At 32.2% G+C, this 22,666-nt stretch overlaps 6 protein-coding genes across 12 annotated transcripts; 3 read left to right on the top strand and 3 right to left on the bottom strand.

Moving 5' to 3' along the window:
• Positions 1-162: 162 nt before the first annotated feature.
• On the top strand, positions 163-2,488 carry LOC128887921 (transmembrane protein 53-A). 4 transcript variants are annotated; one of them, XM_054144412.1, is made up of 6 exons: positions 163-199; positions 1,011-1,138; positions 1,218-1,490; positions 1,572-1,840; positions 1,920-2,097; positions 2,174-2,465. In XM_054144412.1, exons 2-6 carry the CDS (start codon positions 1,046-1,048, stop codon positions 2,312-2,314), a joined length of 954 nt encoding a protein of 317 aa, XP_054000387.1. In that variant the 5' UTR covers positions 163-199; positions 1,011-1,045; the 3' UTR covers positions 2,315-2,465. The 4 variants fall into 4 exon arrangements, 3 of the variants coding, with proteins under 3 accessions (XP_054000387.1, XP_054000388.1, XP_054000389.1); XM_054144413.1 differs by having other exon boundaries at positions 168-199; positions 1,021-1,138; XR_008460117.1 differs by lacking the exon at positions 163-199 and having other exon boundaries at positions 224-1,138; positions 2,174-2,377; positions 2,460-2,488.
• A 334-nt stretch (positions 2,489-2,822) lies between these two features.
• Positions 2,823-4,675, bottom strand: LOC128887920 (probable ATP-dependent RNA helicase DDX49). The gene is made up of 6 exons (XM_054144411.1): positions 4,518-4,675; positions 4,254-4,447; positions 3,820-4,164; positions 3,571-3,743; positions 3,145-3,500; positions 2,823-3,073 (listed from the first exon to the last, which is right to left on the bottom strand). Exons 1-6 carry the CDS (start codon positions 4,573-4,575, stop codon positions 2,835-2,837), a joined length of 1,365 nt encoding a protein of 454 aa, XP_054000386.1. The 5' UTR covers positions 4,576-4,675; the 3' UTR covers positions 2,823-2,834.
• An 882-nt stretch (positions 4,676-5,557) lies between these two features.
• On the bottom strand, positions 5,558-9,035 carry LOC128887860 (DNA polymerase eta). Its single transcript, XM_054144255.1, has 8 exons — positions 8,919-9,035; positions 8,504-8,717; positions 8,290-8,424; positions 7,994-8,202; positions 7,763-7,929; positions 7,462-7,685; positions 7,241-7,364; positions 5,558-7,163 (listed from the first exon to the last, which is right to left on the bottom strand). The coding sequence occupies exons 2-8, from the start codon at positions 8,638-8,640 to the stop codon at positions 5,757-5,759; spliced, it is 2,403 nt and encodes an 800-aa protein (XP_054000230.1). The 5' UTR covers positions 8,641-8,717; positions 8,919-9,035; the 3' UTR covers positions 5,558-5,756.
• A 1-nt stretch (position 9,036) lies between these two features.
• Positions 9,037-11,473, top strand: LOC128887863 (uncharacterized). Of its 2 annotated transcripts, XM_054144261.1 has the most exons (6): positions 9,037-9,174; positions 9,252-9,425; positions 9,641-9,713; positions 9,837-9,930; positions 10,011-10,190; positions 10,252-11,473. In XM_054144261.1, the coding sequence occupies exons 2-6, from the start codon at positions 9,384-9,386 to the stop codon at positions 10,556-10,558; spliced, it is 696 nt and encodes a 231-aa protein (XP_054000236.1). In that variant the 5' UTR covers positions 9,037-9,174; positions 9,252-9,383; the 3' UTR covers positions 10,559-11,473. The 2 variants fall into 2 exon arrangements, with proteins under 2 accessions (XP_054000236.1, XP_054000235.1); XM_054144260.1 differs by having other exon boundaries at positions 9,084-9,425.
• A 1,007-nt stretch (positions 11,474-12,480) lies between these two features.
• On the bottom strand, positions 12,481-17,261 carry LOC128887861 (tetratricopeptide repeat protein 39B-like). The gene is made up of 11 exons (XM_054144256.1): positions 17,045-17,261; positions 16,013-16,059; positions 15,911-15,939; positions 15,663-15,843; positions 15,457-15,589; positions 14,933-15,065; positions 14,749-14,848; positions 14,603-14,668; positions 13,800-14,521; positions 13,497-13,730; positions 12,481-13,415 (listed from the first exon to the last, which is right to left on the bottom strand). Exons 2-11 carry the CDS (start codon positions 16,034-16,036, stop codon positions 13,313-13,315), a joined length of 1,725 nt encoding a protein of 574 aa, XP_054000231.1. The 5' UTR covers positions 16,037-16,059; positions 17,045-17,261; the 3' UTR covers positions 12,481-13,312.
• A 1,614-nt stretch (positions 17,262-18,875) lies between these two features.
• Positions 18,876-22,436, top strand: LOC128887862 (TBC1 domain family member 22B). 3 transcript variants are annotated; one of them, XM_054144258.1, is made up of 8 exons: positions 18,876-18,980; positions 19,674-19,847; positions 19,928-20,472; positions 20,549-20,679; positions 20,774-21,028; positions 21,131-21,380; positions 21,491-21,714; positions 21,789-22,436. In XM_054144258.1, the coding sequence occupies exons 2-8, from the start codon at positions 19,765-19,767 to the stop codon at positions 21,927-21,929; spliced, it is 1,629 nt and encodes a 542-aa protein (XP_054000233.1). In that variant the 5' UTR covers positions 18,876-18,980; positions 19,674-19,764; the 3' UTR covers positions 21,930-22,436. The 3 variants fall into 3 exon arrangements, with proteins under 3 accessions (XP_054000233.1, XP_054000232.1, XP_054000234.1); XM_054144257.1 differs by having other exon boundaries at positions 18,936-19,180; XM_054144259.1 differs by lacking the exon at positions 18,876-18,980 and adding an exon at positions 19,373-19,390.
• Positions 22,437-22,666: the final 230 nt, after the last annotated feature.

Below are 22,666 nucleotides of genomic sequence, written 5' to 3'. Positions count from 1 at the left end.
CGCAATACATGCCACGCAGTATAGAATTATCCATCGCATGCAGAAAGCGAAGTGCATACCAACCAATCCGTTTTGCTGCAAGCTGTAAGAGACCTAAATGTTGTTCATTGTCAGTGTGCCACCGTAACTGTCCGTTCGTAGCCAGTGCAGTGCCCCAGCAGTGCCCAGTGCTGAAATTTAGCACATTCACCAAGCAGCTGTAAGTTCTTTTCAATTTTTTTTTATTCATATTTCACAGTAATTATACATTCCATTAAAAATGACTTTTACATTCGAATTCGTACAATTAATGCACAGTGATTTTTCGCAATAGTTGATGTATTTACATAATACATATTAATATACAAACACCAATGAAGAAATATAACGATTAAATGACATCGTGAAGAATGTATTCTACAGCGAAGAAATTTACTTTCACACAATCGTTTTATTGTTCTCTAATTTTGAATGTATATTACTTACTTGTTTGAAGATACTTTGCCCGACAAAGAGATTCCTGTATTAAGATAGTAAACATTATCATTTTCGATAAGTATACAATGTGTAATTAAAGTAGGGGAAAGCATAATGACTTCTGTATCTTTTGGTTGACATATTAGTCACAAAACATTATATAAATCTGAAATCCGAATAAACCAATGGAACTTGATATTCGCGCGGAATTACTCTTTTGCTGACAAAGAGAGTAAGTGCGCGCACAGGAGGGGAGTTTAATATATTGACTACAGTAAAAAAAATGTCAGGAAGCGAGTCAATTGATTCTAAGTAACGACCATGTATATACTCTGTTCAATCGCATGATTGAGTGCGAAAATAAATAGACCAGAAATTAACGACAATGAAGTCGAATGATCGTTAAGTTCTAACCTGTAATTTTAATTTATGATGGAGATAATCAAGATCAATTCACTAATTACAGTCAATTGTAAAAATAATTAAATCGATTATGTATTTTTATGAATTCATCACGTTATGACTATATAAAAATCTTCTATAAAACAATTGAGTGTATTGTAGAGTGGGTAGATTTCTGCTGGCAATAATGATCCTTGGGAGAATTTTATCATCTACCCTCACAAGGACACGATTGATCCCCTATGCTCAACCTCAGTTATTAAACCAGCGAAAAAACCTGGTAATTTTGATTTGCTACTTTGTTGCCTTATTTTTTTTACTAATTTTTATATTTTAATTTATCTTTCCTTCCTAATTAGACTCTGTTTTTATTGGCATGTAAACTATCCAGCCATCGTGTCTCAAAGAATATTGAACATATTACACAGGATAATCGAGCAAAAACCACAGATGGCCAGATTCAGAATCTTAAAAATGCAGAAAGAAGACCTCTGTTAATTATGCTCAGTTGGCTTTTAGCTAACCGTAAACATATCACTAAGTTTCTCAATTTATACACAGAGCAAGGTTTCGATGTCGCATTGGTATCAACAACTCCTTGGCAAGTACTGTGGCCTATATCAGGATCAAGGGTATGTTTGTGAAACAAAAGAAATAAAATAGATTATTATTTCTAGTTTATAATTAAACATGTAACACCTTTTTTGTTTCAGGTAGTCGCCAAAGACTTGTTAGATTTCTTACTAGCAAATGAAAACTATCAGCAAATACTATTACATGGTTTTTCAGTAGGTGGATATATGTGGGGAGAAGTAATAGATATATTTCAAAATGATAGTCAAAAATATGGTAATGTGCTAGATAGAATTGTTGGTCAGGTTTGGGACAGTCTGGCTGATGTGTCACAATTATCAATAGGCACTCCGCGTGCTGTATTTCCAAAAAATAAGGTGTTACAAAATATGGTACAAAAATATCTAGAGTAAGTTTATCTTTGATTTTAGGTACTTTTAAATATTTCCAAATAGTCATTATCTCAAATGCATTAAAATGATTCACAGATTTCACATGAGAACATTTTACAAATCGTCTACTCAATACTATAAACGATCTAGTCAATTATTTCATTCGAATATAGTACACAGTCCTGCATTGTTCTTTGTAAGTAAAGTGGATCCTGTTGGTACAGTAACTAATAATATGCAAGTACGCGATCGATGGGATAGTATGGGCGTGAAGGTAATATATGCAAATATGAAAAATAATATAAATGAACTTCGTTATTGTACATTTATACGGACATTATATGTTTCAGACTTACGTTAAAATATTCGAGGATTCTCCGCATGTTGGACACTTTCAGAGATATCCAAAAGAGTATGTTGGCGAACTTTATGCTTTCTTAAATGAATTAAATTTAATCCAAAACGAAGAAAAGATGAGAGCGCGACTCTAAATATGCGATTTAATGCCTAATTACTTACATTCTTAATTGATATTTGAAATTACATGTTATGAGGTCAGTGAATATGTACTTTCTTAATTCAATTATTGTACGAATTAATTTTAAAAAAGATTAATGCCAATTATATTATATTTAGAACCGACTATAAATTCGTACTCAGTCATATTCAAGTATGTATGTCTTTTTGGTTAGAATAGGAGCACTTATTGTGCAATAATTAAAAATAAGATTTTGAAGTATCAATGCTTAGTTAAAGAGGTAAAAAAAAATATTTTATAGACTATACATTTTGTAGGAATTGTATACGTGTTCAACGAAATTAATATTTAATATATAGAAATTTATACAAACGTATATTTTCTTACATTTTTTAATATCGATCATAGTCATTTTTACAAAACGATTGTCCTCATACAATATATACATGTACCGTTTATACATTCAGTGTTAGTTAATCATTGTTATGCGACAGTTTCATTTATACTATATACATTTTTTCAAATAATAAAAGTTAATCAGACTTATCTGTATTATGAGTACTATCAACAAGTTTCCTTTTTTGTTTCTTCGATTTACTAGATTTATATTTCTCCAAAATCTCCTCGATTTCATCTGGATCTTTTCCTTCGAGAATTAGTTTTTTGCGTTTATTGATTATTTTTTTTTCGTAAAAATTCGTTTCATCCAATTTCATTTCAGCTTCTCGTTTAGCGACAGATATTTGCGTAATGATCGTAACTATTTCCTTATCTGTTGAAAAATGTTATTGTAATATGTTTTTTCTTTTTATTCATTAGATCAAAAATGTTAAAATATATTACCGTTAACTTTATATTCTGTTAATTTCGTCCCAATGGCATCCTCAATGGCATGCAACAATTTGATGTCGTATGGCGTTATCAGAGTAATCGCCATACCTCCTTTGCCTGCTCTAGCTGTTCTACCAACTCTATGAATGTATTCCTTCGGTACATTTGGCACAATATGATTTATAACTAATTGAACTGTAGGAATGTCTAATCCTCTTGCTGCAACATCTGTAGCTATTAAGATCTTTATATGATTTGACTTAAACTGGCTAAGTGCTGCAAGACGATCTTTCTGTTTAATCATAGCATGAAGAGCTACATTTTTGAAACCAATTTCGTTTAATGTCATGGATAACAATTGACAATGCCTAGGAAATAATATACCATGAGTACTGTGAATATAAACGAAAATAATGTATACAAATATTTGCATTTTACTTGCAAGTATCTGTAAATATCATTATCGATCCATCCTTGTTGGTTGTTCGAAATGTTCTAACTACTTCAACCAAGAAAGAATCCCGAACATCGCTTGGACTAAGCACATAGTGTTGATCAAGTTCTTTTACTGTAGCTGTACCAGAATCATCCTTGGATTCCCATATGAAGACCTTCAAAAATAATCAATAATATTATATTTCTTGTTTGTAGAATTTAATATTATATTTCAATAAAATTTTATAATACCTCTCCAGATGCAATATGTTTCACTTTATCAAGAGTGTCTGTCATTGTTGCACTAAAAAGAAGAACTTGTTTTTTCTGAGGCAAGGCATTAAATACAGTTTTTAATTGATCATCAAAATGACCCCCTAGAAGTCTGTCAGCTTCATCCAAAACTAAAAACTTAATTCTCTTTAAAGAAAATGTATTACAACTCTCTAAATGATCTGCCAAACGTCCTGGAGTTGCGACAACTATGTGTGGGTGCTTTGACAACTCTAAGCCTTGTACAACCATGTCCATCCCTCCGACTATAACACATCTTTTTAAACAGATAGATTTTCCTATTGCTGAGAATTGGTCTGCAATCTATGGATGAAAGTTCTTACTATAATCTTTGGCAAACATGAAAAATTATAGATATAATGTGTAATGAACAGTTGTATTGTTAGACATACTTGAAAAGCAAGCTCTCTGGTAGGGGTTAAAATAAGGGCAAAAATGCCATATGGATCTTCAGATAATTTTTGCAAAATAGGAAGTGCAAAGGCAAGTGTTTTACCACTACCAGTTTTTGCGCAACCAATACAATCGTTGCCAGCTAAAATTTTTGGAATACAGTTTTCCTGAATTGGCGTAGGTTTTTTTAAACCTATAAAAGACGGTGATGCATTAATTTTCCTCGTTTTTTTACATTCGTTCATATTTAAATCGATACTTACCCATGGAATTGCATTGCTTGACAATCCATGAGCTTAAATTTAATTCGGAAAATGTCATGACTTCTGTTTTTGTTTCATTAAAAGATTAGTTTATTTACAAATAATATACGTTGTCACATGGCACCACATAATATAGCACAACACTGGGTCTTCGCACTGGTGGCGCCATCGGTGGTAAATGCCCAAGTTTATAGTGAAAATAGTTCTCACTCTTGACGCCAGATGACGTTGGTAAAAAATTAGTTAATTACGCCATCTAGTATGAAAAGTTAGAACTATTTCTCGACAAACTTAGGCGTTTTCCCGATAGAGGCGCTGAACAAACTCCGAAAATTAGTCCGGTCTCTTCAACACTAGATGGCGATGAGAACCACAAATGGTGGCGTAATCTAGCAACAAGAGTAAGAACTACGTTCGCTATAAACTTGGACGCTTTTCCACCGATGGCGCCACTAGTATATACCACTCACCTATACTAATGCAACTAAACTATTTTTTTAATAAGGCGGGTAGAAAGACCTTCATAGGCACCGAGCGCCGGGGGACGGTGCCAGCGTCCGGAAGTGTGAGATTCCTACTCACTAAAAAACCACCCGCTTCCCACGTTAGCCCCCCGGACCAGACCTGCTTTCGCATAACAACAGTCCGGGGGCGTGGCAACTAGGCCCCGTTAGGGCCTCCGCCGGTCGGATAGAACCGAAGCTAGGGGGAGCCCGGAGTATCATCCAGGCATCTCTCCTCTCTCTTGCGACGCAACACACGCTCCACGTAGTGCGCAACCGCTTCCCATTTGGTCGGCCCCCGCAGCATCACCCCCACGATGTTGTCGGGGGTGACGTCTCCTATGAGGGCGCCGAGATCTACCCTATCTCTGGCGAAGCGGTCACACACGAACGTATGGAGCGCGTCGTCCCTTGCTGTGTCGCAAATGCAACTGAACTATTGCACTATCCATTCATAAATGCGATAAACTACGTTACAATAAATTATGTATCTCGAATAGTTACACAACAGGCAAATAACGACAATTTATAAGTTTTCATTAAAAACTTTATTTCTAGTTCAACTCAATTTGCATGAGAATTACTGTTATTTACATACCAATGTAAAGAACACTCTAAAGTTATAAAAATACATCGTAAATTTTGCTTCCAATTTATACAAATTCATTCAAATCAATGAATATTTACAATACTTAAAAGATTATATTTATCTACATTTTAATATTTATAAAAATAATTACGATAGAAACGACGTTGTAGGTTTATAATTTTCTTCTGGTTTTAAAATAACTTCGTTTGAACGACGTTTCACAGAATTAACGTCTATGTCACATGTATCGACTTTTCTTTTTACTCTTGCGGTTTCTAGCATCGTATCATTTATTTTCTTTTGCAAATTTTCAGCTACATGAAAGTCACAATGCTCATCATATTTTGATACGGGTATTGTGTCATGGCATTGTAAACAACGTACGGATGGTACATCGATAACTTTAGTTGGATCTTTTTTAACTAGAAAATTATAAATGCCATTGCTTTTCTTCCCTTTCGAAACATTACTTTTAGATTTATTTTTTATCTTTGTATTCTTTGTTACAGTTTCTCTTGTATTGTTTTTTTTACTTTGTTTTTTTATGTATAATTTTGCTTCATTTTGTAAATCCAGAGGCAGTAATGCGACGACGTTCGGATCAATATCATTTAAATCGGGAAATATTTCTTCTAGTTTTATAGTACTTCGAAAATTACTGGCTCTACTGTTTTCCTTTATTATTACGTTCGCGGATGTTTGCACAAATTCACTAGAACTACACTGTGCTGTATCAAAGTCTATTTCACCAGATTCACTTTTGTTATAATCATTGTCAGTTTTACCAACATTTTCATCTTTGTTGAATTCAGTTAAATCAGTTTCATGTATGGCTGTGTCTTTTATCTTACTGTCTTTTGGATTAAAAACATTCAAAAAAAATGATTCTTTAAATTGGTCTTGGTCTAAGGACTCGTTTAAGTTAGAGTTACTATCTTTTCTTTCATGAAATGTTTTCTTCTTGTTTGGTTGGTTCAATGACGTAATTAAATTATTTAATCTTCTAGTAGTAGGCGAACAATTTATTTCCATATCAGGAGTTCGTTCACTTAACTGCACGCTACTTTTACAGTTTTTGGCAACATCGTTTACTATATTATTTGATGGGTTCTCCATTTTATTATCATTAGAATTCATATTGGTATTTTTGTTTATATTATCTATTACTGTTTCAATAGAAGTATTTGTTGATTCCGTGTGTTTCACTTCTATACTTGGTTGAACACTTGTTTTCTGTTGTTGTTCTAACCTACTCGTTTTGAAAAAATTCATGAAATTCTCGCTACCTTTAGCAGGTATAAATTTACCAACCGATAGGCCTATATACGCAACTGGACATTGTGTTGATTTAGATATCATTTCCACGCAACGACTTGCCATTTTTTCTGGTTTGTATGAATTTAAAGTACAAGAACGTGATTGAGATACTACATTTTTGTTTTGATAATAATGATAACATATCGTAAGTAGTGTCGCGCGTCGTTCATTTTCCTCGAGGTCTTGTTCGAGACGTTCGCAAACTTCTGCTGCCAATTCTCCAGCCCAATGTTGTAACTACAAATAAAATCATGCTTTTTGTATCCATTTATACATGTGCTACAATTTCGTTCATATTTTACTGTTTAACCTACCACGTCTAACGAAGTAATAGCTTGTTTTCCAGGAAATTTTTTACATGCTCCGATCGACTTTGACACAAGCCGCATAGTAACGGGCTCATGGTCTACACCACGAGCGATATTATATAACCATAATCTACAAAAACATACTTATTAAAAAACAAGAATAGTAATTGTTGGTATATAATAGGTGGGATAAAATAATGCACCTAAAGAAACATTAAGAAGCATACCCCGTTTTGTCATCAAAACGTTCTTGTAAATATTGCAGTGAATACTGCAGTAAGTCACCCATAACATTACAATTGAGAGATTCAACAACAACATCTCCAAATTTTCCGCCGAGATTCCTAACTTTTTTAATTGGTAATGTTGAATAAAGCGATGATACCGCAGCAGCAGGTAATATTGTTTGTCGATTTGGTTTGTGTAATCCACATGCTAATTTAGCTAATATCTAAGAATATAAAATATAATATGAGATCTTTGAAATCTTATATGTATGTAATGTTTGAAGGAGAAATATCACTTTACCTTATTTTGTGCAATGCCAGCTGAGCATCTAAATCCTGTTTTCTGAAATATATCATTTCTCAATTCTTCAACTATTACACCAGCTATCGCAAGTTTTTGAGCCTGTACATCTTCGAGTTCTTCAAAAATATTTAATATCCAATTTTTTGTACCTTTACTTCTCTCTTCTAAAATTATATAATACAATTATATCAGGTGCAAATTTTGCTTCATTGATAATTTGTTCTTTACCTTCATCATTCTTTCCAACTTCTGAGTATCCTACTATAAATGTATTTGATAGCTGTGTTATTAAATTTTCTGGGGAAATAGAGTTTATCTGTAAACTTTTGTCAATAACATCGGTAAGGTCTAAATATGCTTCATCTACACTAGCTCTTTCTACTATATTGGAGTGGGTTTTTATAACATCAATTACTTCACGACTAGCACTTCTATATCTGTTTAAAAATTTAGTTTAGTAATTACAATTATTCTCTTTAATTGTTTATATGATTGTATATAAAATAAATGATTGTACAACATACCTTGATGTATCAGCTTTCCCACGAAGACATGGTACACTAGCTAAAATTAGATCTGGACATTTTTCTTTAGCTTCTGCTCCCCTCATATGTCGTGTAACACCATATTCTCTTGCTTCATAATTGACAGCAATTATTCTGATTAAGAGCAAATTGATATATCATTAAATGTTGATTTTTTACTAAAAGGTAATTTATGTTGATTAGAAATTCTTACCCTCCTAATTTCCATTGATTGTATTGCACAACAGCGAGTGGTTTTCCTGCATATTCTGGTCGTAATTTTGCTTCAACTTGACAAAAGAAACAATCCATGTCTATTAAAACAATAATTCTATCGTTCGAATTCGCCATTGCAAATGATTTCGTGTATTTAAACTTGTTGTGAGTCGGAGGTTAAAAATATTTTGGTGTTTTAGAAATCCATTTATCTAAATTTGATAAATAAACGAATGTTCATAGTTACATTTATATAAACATTATTTAAATTTCATAATATAAATAATATTGTACGCATAAAACTTTTACATCGCAAGGTAAACACAGACAAAAATATATAAACAAACTACACAATTTAATCGCGGTTTCTCGAAGACGTCACGAATGATCACGAATTCAAACTTAATACTAACTTGTCGTTCCTAAAGTTATTTTATTTCGCATAATTGAACTATAATGAGTAGACTGAAGTAGACTTTGTATCTTTACTCATTGCTACCACTATATAACAGTTTCATTTATTTTATGACCAGCCGAGATAAAACAGTTTATCCTAGAGACAAAGATGCATAAAAATAATCAAAGAGCGGATCATGATATGTGTTGTAACTTGTTCCAACGTTGACGAATATTTTCGAAAATATTTTTCGAACACGCTTACTTCAATTTGTAACATGTCAAATATATTAACCATTAAATTCACGAACATGAAATATTTTATGAATTATTGAAAATACACGTTACAGATGTCTGTCAAGTTTCGGAACACCTCAATTGCTGCAAATACAACATAAATACGCATTTTTTTTTTTTACAAAGCTTCGACGTTTTCTTTACACTTAATTTAAGTGGTGTGAAATACCAGCAATCTTGTTACAATGCCAAGTAAAAAGAAAAAATATAATGCACGTTTTCCAGCTGTGAGTATCAAAATAACATTTCTATTATGGAAACGATGTTTTTGAAAAATTATCGAAAATTTATGTAAATTACATGGCTACGATTTTGCTAAACGCTATGTTACGATTAATGTATAATCATGTTTAAACTGTGAAAAGATGCAGGAGCACAAAATAATTGTGCTCAAACATTTTGAATGTTCGTGCCTAACCTAATTCTGCCATCCTACATTTAGGGTCGAATCAAGAAAATTATGCAAACCGATGAAGAAGTTGGAAAAGTTGCACAAGCTGTGCCGATTATAATCTATATCCTTTTTAAATTAATAAAGAAAGCGAATTTTTATCGATATGTTGCTGTATAATTTAGTATCTTGTTTATATTTAAATAATTAGTATGTATTTTAATAAATTCCTTAACTGTTTGCATACCTAGAACATTAGAACTGTTTGTGCATTCGTTACTTACCAAGACTATGCAAATTACAAGTGCCAAAAATGCCAAAACTTTGAGTCCATCTCATATGTAAGTATGGTCCTTCAAAAGTCTACCTTAATCATAATAAAAATACGACGTATTCTTAATCTTTACATTATAATTTATAGGAAGCAATGTATTTTATCAGAAAGTCGTTTTGATTTTCTGAAAGATCTAGTGAAGTCTTTACCAGATATTTCAGGACCAGACGACGAAGTGCCTACACCGCCATTAACACCAGCTCCAATGATTTCGAATGTATCAAATATAACCATTTGTACACCCGCATTGCGACCTTCTGAAATAGGGTAAGCGTCATCTGTATTAACCGTTACTCTAAAATTGTAAACGTACTATGTATTTTTATAGACTTCAGAAGCAGCAAATGGGATTAACTACTGAAGTAAATATAGAATATAAAAATTCAAAAGACAATGGGGGAACAGGAATGTATGACACAGGTGCTGTTAACGAGACAGTTATAAATACATCTGTTTCACAAGTTCCAGAATTTCAAATAACTGTGCCTACAGCGTTTCAAATTAGTCAACCCAACTTTTATACAGAAGTTAATCCTATGAATTTAAGTACAAATACATCTGGTGTAAATACGAGTAATCAACCGACATCAAATTTTGCTCATACTGCAAATCTTGATGAAGATTATGATACATAGTTATTTTTTAACAACATTAGAGATATAAATTCGTAAATTATCAAACCTACAACAGTTGTAGATGTGTTGGTTTAACAAACATTACAATCTTTTACTCAGACTGTTTGTTATCTATACTTTAGAATATGTAATTTGGATTACTCGAACAGTCTTGTTACTTATGTATGCTTAAACAGCTGTACATTTTTATATTTTTATATCTGTTTTGTCAACAGTTACACAGATGTTTTGTTCAAACTAGTTGATGTAGAATATTTGGTATTTATAAATATTTTGTACCACTGTAATTGTACTTGTATTTTTAGTATTTTACTTTATATACACTTGTATAGTAAGCTTAAATGTAGGACTCGAAGAACTGTCATGTGCTTTAAAACAAACCCTATATTATTATTGCTCTGTAGACAAGTAGAATTTCTTTTACTGTACGTACAGTTATGAAAATACATTGTATAATTGTATAGGTACAAATTTTAATTATTTATGTTATAGTTAGCTTTGTGTTTTATAATTGGCAAAATTAGGTTTTTAGTCTGTCCAGACAGTAGGACGTTTATCATTTACTCCACAATGTATACAATACTGAGCTTTACAACTAAGATTTTTTTACATCTTTATAAATATATGTAATTTTGATAAAGGGAAAGTTAGCATATAACAAGACATTTTACGGATGCTAACAACACTTAGCAGACTTGGTTTAAAAAATTGTCATTCAAGCGTTTCTCATTGCATAATACGTACATTGTCTTTTTCATAATGTAATCATCAGTAAAAGTGTTTTAAACTTTATAGAATATTTTGTAATGCAAACATACGTTTTAGAGTTACATGTTATACACAAATAATGCGCGTAATTACATTCAGTGAAATTCTTACACATTTTGAAGTTCAATATGTAAAAAAAAAAAACAATTAGTTCGCAAACAGACTATTAAATTCTGTGAAAACGTAAATTGTGTTACTGCTTCATTTGCATAGATTATTTGCATAAATTACATAACCTTGAAATAAAATATTTGCAATACGAAGTAAATATTAAATTATTTAGCAAATATCAAGTATACTATAATAAAGCGATAAATAATGCTTTTGTAAAATATACGTTAGTAAAACATAATTTATTTTGCTAGATGAAACTCGTAGTAGTATCAGGAAACTCATTTAGTTATATAGACTATTGTATTTTTGAATAAAACACATTTAGGTTAATATTAATTAAAATTAAAATCAAATTACACGCATTTTTATATATTTAAAAATCTAACTTATCTTGTTATGAGCATACAAATTTTAATATGAGAAAGTTTTTGATTAATACGCGTTTTTAATTGATTTTGTAAGCCCTTGAAATGAACAGAAAAAGAAATTATTTCGGAATATTCAAGGCATAGTATAGAAATTCTTATTTATTCGTGGAGATAAAACGTGTAAAACGATTATTTTGTATACAACTAATATGATTATTATATTATTGATTGTAAACTTTCTCGTATGAAATTGGTATCTATATTTAAATTATACATTTGTAAATAAACAGTGATAGAATTATTGTGATAACTTTGTTAATTTATATTATGATGTTGTAACGTGTATATAAACAGTTATCAAATATTGAAGGTAATATGCCTTCCGTATAAACGATTTTAATGCCTTAAAAGCAATAAAAAGACAATAGATTCAATCATATTTGTGGTAAAGTTCACATATGATTCAAATTACATACAATTATTAACTATTCGGTATTTTTACATTACTATAATAATGTAACATATTATTTCTTTCGTAAATTATATGTACACGGGATCGAAATCCCCCGAAATAATACTGAAAAAATATATAATAAGATATTTTTTTAAGTGTATTGTACAAGAAACTGAAAAGTAGGGATCTTGGGATATTGTTATTGGCTGAAATCAAACTTATAAAATAGTACACTTTATTCCTGTGTTTACAACTCTTAATAATTTTTAATTTACCGAAAGCGCACAAGAGGCGTAAAACTTAATCACTCTTCTAAACACAGTTTGAGATTTAAGCTCATAGTGCAGTATACTTGTAAAAATGATACGTAGATACAATTCAGTTCTTTTGTGAAAATTGTATATAAAATTAATAGAAGAATTGTATTCGTAATGCAATTGCTAAGTGTGGACAATGATGGCATAAATTTATGCTAACCAATTTCTTTTCAAATGAGATGAATTGGATCATTTGCACTGTTTACTGGATAAACTATTTTTTTTTATTTTTGCCTCTTCCCCTTTTTCTCGTGTTTCATTTGATTTATAATTTATTAAACAATATAAATACATGTGTGCCAAAGATCGTGTGTACGTATACACACAAACGACACCAATACTATATTTTTTTTTTAACGTCAATTAAATTGACATCTATAGTGATTTACTAATTTCATAGTAAAAATAATTAAAATTAAAAAAATAATTTAATCCCTAAATCTTTCATTTAGACCATTTGAACTAGTTTGTTACATGTGCATTAGCTACATGCGTAACAGTTAACGTACGTCAATCATTAGAAATAGTAGTTCGTTTACAATATGTAATAATATAGAAAACGATTAATATTAGAAGAAACCAACCATTCCGAAAAGAAAAACTAAAAACTACATAACAATTCGTTTCGTAAAAAAGAGTCGTTAACAAAATCGGCTGTGCTCGATATCTGCAATAGTGAGTACTATTGACAGTAATTAAATTTCTTTGTAAACCTTATATCTCTTGAATATTATTATACTGAAATATCGTCGGTTTTCTTTCCAGTCAATTTCATTAAGTCGGAATGAATTCTAAAATGCAATCTCGATTCTAGCGGATATCCAGTAAAGTTCTTTCTACAATAAAAATAAATTAATTGTAACTAATTAGTTACCGGCCTATTAATACGTATTACATAAATAAGAAATAAAAATTACTTGGCATCTTCCAGAAATCCAATAGCAAGTTGAATATTTCCTTGATCTTGTGCTAACAAAGCTAGTTCTACTGTTGCGTAAGGAAGTATATAGGTGTCTTCCTTAATTGATTTATCCAACCTGAGAACACGTGTTAAACAATCCTCGGCTAGCAACGGATGCTTCATCTGTCGTAAGCAAGCACCCTTTAAAAGCAACAAGAGCGCTTCATTGTCCGTATGAAACTCAGTTTTCCTATAAAAAATTACAGATATTTTAATGTTGCTGAATCAAGCATAATAGTGATCAATTGAAAATGCTTACCCCATTTTCGCAAGATCCTTCTCAGCTTCCTCGATCATTTTAAATATATTCAATATTAGATCTTGACGTTTACCAACAATTCGGAACAAATTCCACACATACATAAGTTCAAATATAGGAAGGACTAGATTCTTTTTCTGGGCAAAGTAACGTTCAGTTTTTTTAATTACAAACTTCTCCATCGGTAATGATTTTCCCGCTATGCGTTGTTTAAAGGTAGGCACTTGCATCATCAAAGTATCTATCAACTGTTTTTCCTCGCTTTTCGACGGTGGTTTCTGCATGATAAGTATCGCAGCTTTCTGGTATAAATAAATAGTACGCGACCAGTTTGATTGGCCGGCCAACATGCTTGCGAACGTTGCAGCCCGACTCCATTGCTGCAGAGAACAATGTGCCCACATTAATTCCCAAAAACAAAGATGATGAAATTGAGGCCATACGTCTTGACTCTTCCAAGACTTAGTATACCATTCTATGGAACTCTCAAAATTTCCTCTTGCTAGCTCTAATCGCCCCTTGAAAAATAAAAACCATACACCGTTCGGATAAAGACTTAATTCTTCTTCCAAAACTTTTTCACACCATGCGAGATCGCCATCCGTGTGACTCAGCACAAAAGATACTATTAAATTGTAAGATAAAAGAATCATTGCACATAAAACGTGTCTCAATCCTCGTCTTTCCCTATACCCTGCTTCTAACTCTGATAAACCATACTCCTGTTAATAAAAACGATATCAGATCATCATATAATTAAACTCTTTCGTGAAATTGTTTTTCATAGAAGACTATTCTAATACCTTATCGCCAGAAAATCCAATAAATTCTAATAATTTGATAATTTTTGCGGGTAATAATGAGATCATCTGAAAAATGCGCCAGGACATAGTTATTAGACTATAATATCTGAATAATTTTACGGAACGAAGATATAATTTCTACGCACCAAATTAAATGCTCCGATTCCTGTGCGAACGCCGCTTTCGAAATGTACTTTGTGAACATCGTTCTCCCACTTTCGACTATTTAAAATTGTTAAACATTCCCTGAAGAAAGATAACATACATAGAAGAATGTACAATTATGCGACGAAAGTTTGAAATGAATAATTCGCGGTATGGTTTGTTTACTTATACGACAGAAAGCAGGTACGAATTTTCAATCCAGCCTTGACAAAGCTGACCAGAGTCTCGTCTTCCACAAACGTGAGCATCGATTTTAAAAGGAGTGATTCAGCATAACAGAGTTCCGCATGCACTTCCTCTGTAATATTAATTTCTTTTATTATTCCTTCATGCTTTATGCTCGCTTATTCCATTGGTACAAGATGACGTTATAAAGTGGAGTTAATTAGATAATTGGCTATTGACATTGTAGAAAACTTGAGCGATTTTAAATTTAATAGAAAAAATTGGAATAAACAGAATGGAAGTAGTTGCAAAAGAGAAATTATTCCTTGGATAAACAACATTACTCGATCACCTTAACTATTTTATGTTGTTTGCCCAGGATATTTTAGAAATGCTTGCATCAAAATGTTACATGCTTTTAGAGAAATTTCATTTCTCTAATCATGCATCTTATGCAAGAAGCAATGCAAAGCTGATTAAACATGCTGTATCAAATTAATTTACTTATGTATATGTATACATACCGATTGTATAAGAATCATAATTAGTTTTCTTGACCATTTTGCCAAGATTTTGTGTTATTGTCACATGTTTGCGATGTTTCATGCATACACTCATGCATTGTTTTACAGCTGCAGCTGCCTTTTCAACATATTGCTGTAATACATATTACAATGCATTATTAACATGACATACTTTCTAAATAGTGTTATCCATCATGATTTAATACTTGTTCAAATGTAAGAATGGCCTCAAGGTATGCAAATACACTTGTCCCTAAAGAGTGATACATGCTAGTGCTTGCCCATGGTGCCATAATTTCCCTGGCTTCATCAAAATCATTGTTAAAAAAGCAATGTATCGCTTTTTTTGCTTCCATTATTGAAGTATCCAGATCCATGGAAGTAGGTCTAAAAAGTACAAATAATCTAACACATAAGGAATATATGTATATACATGAATATGTGTTGTACTTACTCTGGCATGGATTCCTGAGCATCTTGAAACTAAAATATGGATGAAATCAAAATTCAGTAAAAACATTCATAGTTAATATTAACAATGAATATGTGTACATACCTCGTCTTCTTCAATGTCCGACATTTTGAATCGATGTTTAAAATATGCTTGAAAAAAATAAAAATTAGTATCATCCTTCTATGCACTGACACTTAAAAAACATACACACAACACATAAATCTTCTTGTACTTAATGACAGTTATACATATAGGACATCTTATTTACAGAAAACTTTAATTATTGCAGGTGAAAGTTATTTCTAAAGGCAGATTTCTCAAGTGTGCTCCTTCAGTTTTAGGTCATTATTTTTCTAGTTTCACAAAATCATATTTCACACAATTAATGCATACATTTCTGTTATCAAATTTTATTCATGTGCTTATCTATAGTTCAATTAATCTACAATCGATTTTATCATTTCTCTTATACTAACTGAGCTCATAGATTACATTAGTGATAACAGTGACACGACAAGGTTTCACCTGATAATGAATAAATAATGAAATACTTTTAAAATTTACGTGCCAATAAAAAAGTATGAATTTTTAACAGAGTAGCATGATACGAAAAATTGTTAAATAACATATTGCACTTCCATGAATAAATAATATATCCGCAGACTCTCTTTCAAATGTATAAAATTCAAACTTTTATTTTAAATATGAAATATTAAAAATTTCAGGTAACTGGAGAATTAAATAAAAGGATGACAACGTTATCGATGCAATTATCATCAAAATTATGCATCTAAAAACAGGATTAAGATTAAAACAAAAATATCAAATAGAAGAAAAAAAAAACTTACATTCGTCCGGCTACAATTTTGGAAAATAAAAGAATCGACTGTATGGTAGAAAGAACCCGGAAACGATCTGAAGTAGAGTGTTACGAAGAAAGTATAATTGAGTTAACGCGGCGATGCGATAGACCTAGATCTTGTCAGTAACGAGAAAAACAGTGATCCTGAGACGAATACATTCGTTGAATTAAACGATCGGCTAATTTTTGGTGATCAGTAGTTGTTAATTAATCGTATCAAATGTAATCAGCAAAATTCTCTATTAAAACTGGATGGGTATTTACAAACTTACCATTAATCCGTCAAACGTCAAACGGTAGGTGAGTCGATTCACAGAAAGAAAAGAAACTGAAACTAACGTTTACGTATAGACATTTCTAAATAACGTGATCTGTTCTGAAGAATACACGGTAGAATACGAGGGATTATATCTGTTCTTACGATTTTTTACGCTTAAGATAGACTAGAATTCTTTAAATACGCCGCTACAAACATGACGGCATGGAACGCACGCGATCGACTGACGGCGAACCGAATATGTCGTATCAGTATCAGATACGATGATAGAACTGTATACACTATGAACTTGATTCTTGCCATTTTAGGGGAGTACGCAAATACTGTTTGCCAAAAGCTTCCCCTTCTCCTTTTAGAAAAAGTCCAGTTGTGACGCAAATGAACGCTAGATGGTGTTACTGGAGCATTGCTTAAGCTTTATAATAGGTTATTCAATAAACTCTGTTTAGAGTTATTATTCCCTTTATAGATAAAGCAGGACTTATGCAATACAGAACTTCAAGATCTACTTAATTGTTGAAGATCTTAATTAAATGAATAATACTATGAAACTATTAAAATTTCAGTTTTTTTATTACAATCATATTTATTATTTTGAATTTCGCGCTTTTACTTTACATTGCGATACAGTACTTTACATGCGCATTGAAAGCTGAGTGGCCAGTGCTGTAATTATAGAAAACGATACCTGATCCCAATTTTTGTCTATTTCTATCATTCTCTGGAGCGACTAAGGGCCTCCATTTTTACGATTGTATTAGATACTTTACTGACACTGAAAGTAGAGGGGATGCATTTGGCGTGCGGTATTCCCCTCAAACGGCAAGATTTGACGTTTTTTAATGTATATATGACTGTCACTAACTCAAGGTCCACATAATACGTACACGTATCGCTCACAATCTTAAAGTGGAACATTTAAATACTACGAGATATGTCGTTGTAAACACACGGTCCACGTAATACTTGGGTTGTTTCGTTTCACAAATACATTTAGAATAACCATAAAAATCACGAATGCTATGTCGGTCCACCCAAAGACGTGTTAGAATTTATGTAAAAAAAAAAAAAATAAAAACTTTGAAACTCCTCGAGGAAAAAGCGAGAGTACCGTTATTGAATCTTGATAAATACCAGGAAGCAATATGGAACTTGTTTTGCACCCATGAACCTGCATGACAAGATTTTCATTTTAATTTTTCTGACATTAAACTGTCAGCAATAGACTTTGTCGAGTTTCTTGTTAGAATGGAATATTTAAGTAAACAGCGAATATGATTAAATGGTTTTATTAGATTTTGTTAGTGTACAGGGTAAACAGAAGACTAACAAAATCAAATAAATATGAATATACAGTCAAAGATTTTAATCGAGTATTGTTTTATAACATTTGGTTCTCGTGGTAAACTAAATACTGTAAATTTATAAATACTGTAAATTTATTTTTTACATCAAATTTTACTGAATCTGGTAAAACTTTCCCTATCAAAAACTTCGTAGCGATGTATTTATTACACACGAAAGAATTGTGTTTACTAATAACTTATTCGTATTAGCATATTACTCGTATTTATTAGCCATAATTATTCGTGTAACAAAACACTGTTTACATGCGAAATCATACCTGTATTGTAACATTTCATTGTTAAAATACCTGAACAATTATTCAAAAACAACAACTATTGTATTGTTATAGTCAGAATACATGTTCTGAAACTATTGACGTCAGCGTTAACCGTCCTAATTTAAAGTATAGAGTAATATACATTTTTTAAAGAGTAATTTAGTAAGATGGATTATTAATACAAAATTTAATCTAGCCATTTATTCAGTGGCAGTCGTGGCAGCACTAGTATAAGCTTGTCATACGTCAAAAACAGTGAACGTTTATCAGACAAGGTTTTGCTGTAGCGTATTTCTTTGCAAATTGGGTAAATTTCAAAAAGATTCTCTTCAGATCGCATATCTAACAAAAGGACTTATTTTCTCGAGGATATTAGTAATTTCCTCTTGTAACCATTCGCCTTATGCATGCAGTAATCCATACTTTAAAAGCTGTACAACGATTTAAATGCCTCTTTAACTCTTTCAATGTTGACGTAATTACTTGATTGCGTAAACATTTCTAAACGTAAGAATTACTTCCACATTTTCTTTCCACTATTTGCGATTCAAAATATTTATGACGTGTAACATAACCTACTTGTAATAAGCAGTATCACGGAGTACGATTCTATAGTATAATCTCCATTGTTTTTCATTAATTTTAAATGCCTTCTTAGATGGACTTGATGATGCATATTTAGTCCCTGTTGTCATTTACGATAGATTTAACTACATTGTAAGAAAACTACTTGTACAATAGTTCATATAAATATTTGGCATTGCTTGTCTTTTTACCAGATGGATTTAAAGACAAGTGATCTAAGTTTGCCTGCATTCCATGCAAATTAACATGAATTAGAAGAGTGGCATTGTTACATAATTTGACCAATGTCTGTTATTCGTTTTTGTTCATAGTATTACAATGTTATCCCTGTAATTTTATGTCGACTGCAAGAGAACATTACCCAAAGAATTTTAATGAAAGGTGCCAGTACCAACAACATCAATTATTATTTCAGCAATTGTTCATAAGGGAATGAAGAAGTTTTATTGTTCCTTTCATTATCTTGGAAAAGTGGCAGGTGCCATTTAACATAATTTTTAACAATTATGGAAAATCAAAGTCATCATGGTCAAGCTTACCAGACGCATCAGTCGTTTTGGAAAAAGAATACTCATGCTGTGCCAGGCAGGTATGTAAGCTCTAAATTATCCTGTAAATTATAATGTTATGTTTAAATAATTTCATAATTACTTATATGAATAACAAAAGACCAAGTCCAAAACAAGATGGTAAACTTGGAAAGATGAATGCTGCATCACTTGTGTCCAGCAATACAGTCTCTGGTAGAATCGCATCGGGAAGCAGTGGAGGTTCTACATCATTTCAAGATTTTCAAGAAAGCGTGGACGATGCTTGGGACTCAGGAGATGATGAGTTCTGCACTGTTTCTGATATAAAGATATCAAAACGAGTTAGTCACTCTGCTGCACTCAGTGTCATTAACAGCCATCGATCAAGAAAAACATACTTAGAATCGGGAACAAATTCAAAACCTTCTCAACGAGTTCAGGAAATCATTCCTGAGGAGAAAAAAGCAGAGGCCCTGCAAAGATTAGCTGTCCAACCCTTGCATTTGCGAAATGCAAATTTGTCTATGCATTCTCAAGTAAACAACAGTCAACATTCCACGAATGATATGGATATAAAATATGGTGCTTCCCCGCAGCATAGACCCACGCAATTTCCAGGGAGACCACAACCACTTAGGCAAATGAACGCTCCTACTAAATTTTTTATACCTTCTAGAGAACAAGGTGTATATTATCAAGTGAATTCTTATGTAAAATTGATCTTAACATGTTCATAGTCTTCATTTGTTAATAATTATAGATGGCGAAAGTAAAGTAGATAAATTTCAATCCCTTTTGGAAGCCTCTGTATTAAATTTAGATGAACTAAGGCAACTATCGTGGTCGGGTGTACCTGCAAGATTGCGTTCCGTTACTTGGAGGCTATTGTCTGTAAGTAAGAAAGGTAAACTATACCGTATTTTTACGTTTAACATAAGAGTTCCATTTATATATGTAAAATTGTTCTTTGCTTTCGATAATACAGGAGTATTTGCCAGCTAATTTGGAGCGTAGGCAGCATGTGTTAGAACGTAAACGTCTTGACTATTGGAATTTAGTAAAACAGTATTATGACGTGGAAAGGGATGAAGGATTTCAAGATACATATCGTCAAATTCATATTGACATTCCGAGAATGTCACCTCTTATTTCGTTGTTTCAACAAACAACGGTACAATTAATTTTTGAAAGGATACTTTATATTTGGGCAATTCGTCATCCTGCTTCTGGATATGTTCAAGTACGCGTAATTACGCTATGATAAACACATCTATGTATCTACGTACGTGATCTTCGGATCGATTTTATCTACATTCTTTTTATGTCGATTTGTTTCTTGTAGGGGATGAATGATCTAGTGACACCTTTTTTTCTGGTGTTTTTACAAGAAGCAGTACCTGCATCAGCATGGCAGGATTTAGAAAATTATGATGTCGCGTCTTTGCAAACAGAACAGAGGAATATTATAGAAGCGGATAGTTTTTGGTGCTTGTCTAAGTTTCTCGATGGTATTCAGGATAACTACATCTTCGCTCAATTAGGCATTCAGCACAAAGTGAATCAGTTGAAAGAACTTATACAGAGAATCGATGGTATGCATCTGCTTGTTAAGAATATATAGCACGTGAAATAATTGTTTCGTTAAGTATGCCGGTATTTTTTTTCTCTCCTACAGTTACGTTTGTGTAACTTGTTCTTTCAGCACCATTACATCAGCACCTTCATAAGCATGGTGTAGATTATTTACAGTTTTCCTTTCGATGGATGAACAATTTATTAACGCGGGAAATTCCTCTTCATTGCACGATTCGCCTGTGGGATACTTATTTAGCGGAATCAGATCGATTCGCTTCGTTTCAACTTTACGTATGTGCAGCGTTTCTTCTTCGTTGGAGGCGCCATCTTCTTTTACAACCTGATTTTCAAGTGAGTGTTAAAGAAAATTACGATCCGACGCAGTTAACGAGGAAACAGATTACAAATGATGTTATTTTGTTTAGGGACTGATGTTGATGCTACAAAACCTGCCTACTCAAAATTGGACAGACTCAGAAATAGGTATATTGGTCGCGGAAGCGTATAAATTAAAATTCACATTTGCTGACGCTCCCAATCACCTGCAGGCACACGACACCAGGTGACCAAATTGCAATGCGTCTAGATAACGATAATACAATAGTGGCCAAAATGACATTGGCACAAATGAATTTGTGCCAGGTTGTTCCTCGTGTTTCACGGCCATTTTGTGTATTATAAAATTACACGAGTCACGGCCATTTTAGCTTATTTCAAATCCGACAAATTTGTATCACTCTCTTTTTCGATTAGGAAAGAAGCTTTATATTTTCGTTACGTTTTTTGAAGACTTGATCAGTCTTTAGAGATTTTATTCTCCTTATTATTATCATAGGCAGTAGTATTATCGTCATCATCATCATTCATTTTCGAGGTAAGTTGAATTGTATTCCTTACGACAAAATTTGCTCGCCATCTTTCAGTTTGCAAATACGTAATTACAAGCTGAAATACGAAGAGTGTAACGCGAATCGATTGCCATTTACGATTCGTATTATATTTATATAGTATGTTTTGAATTATTATACACAGTTAATATATAAGCAAAAGGTTTTATAAATCAATTGCGACTACATGGTTGTCTTTTTATGCAACGATTACAAGTTTTCCTGTACACACATAAGTCTCCAACCCGTATATGTCAAGTTTGTTTTTTTTTTTCCAAGGCGAACGCCCTTTAAACTCTTGTCTGTCAAATTGAAATTGTGCAATTTTTTTTTTTTTTTCATTATTTGTGCTGCGTTTAAGTATAATATTTACAATGCAACGATATCGGTTCCGTTTGTATTAGTTATTGATATTT

This window comes from Hylaeus anthracinus, unplaced genomic scaffold (genome assembly GCF_026225885.1).
Source record: "Hylaeus anthracinus isolate JK02 unplaced genomic scaffold, UHH_iyHylAnth1.0_haploid 11989, whole genome shotgun sequence".
Lineage (NCBI taxonomy): Eukaryota > Metazoa > Arthropoda > Insecta > Hymenoptera > Colletidae > Hylaeus > Hylaeus anthracinus.
Note: the sequence above shows the minus strand (reverse complement) of the source record. Positions and strands in the feature narration are given on the sequence as shown.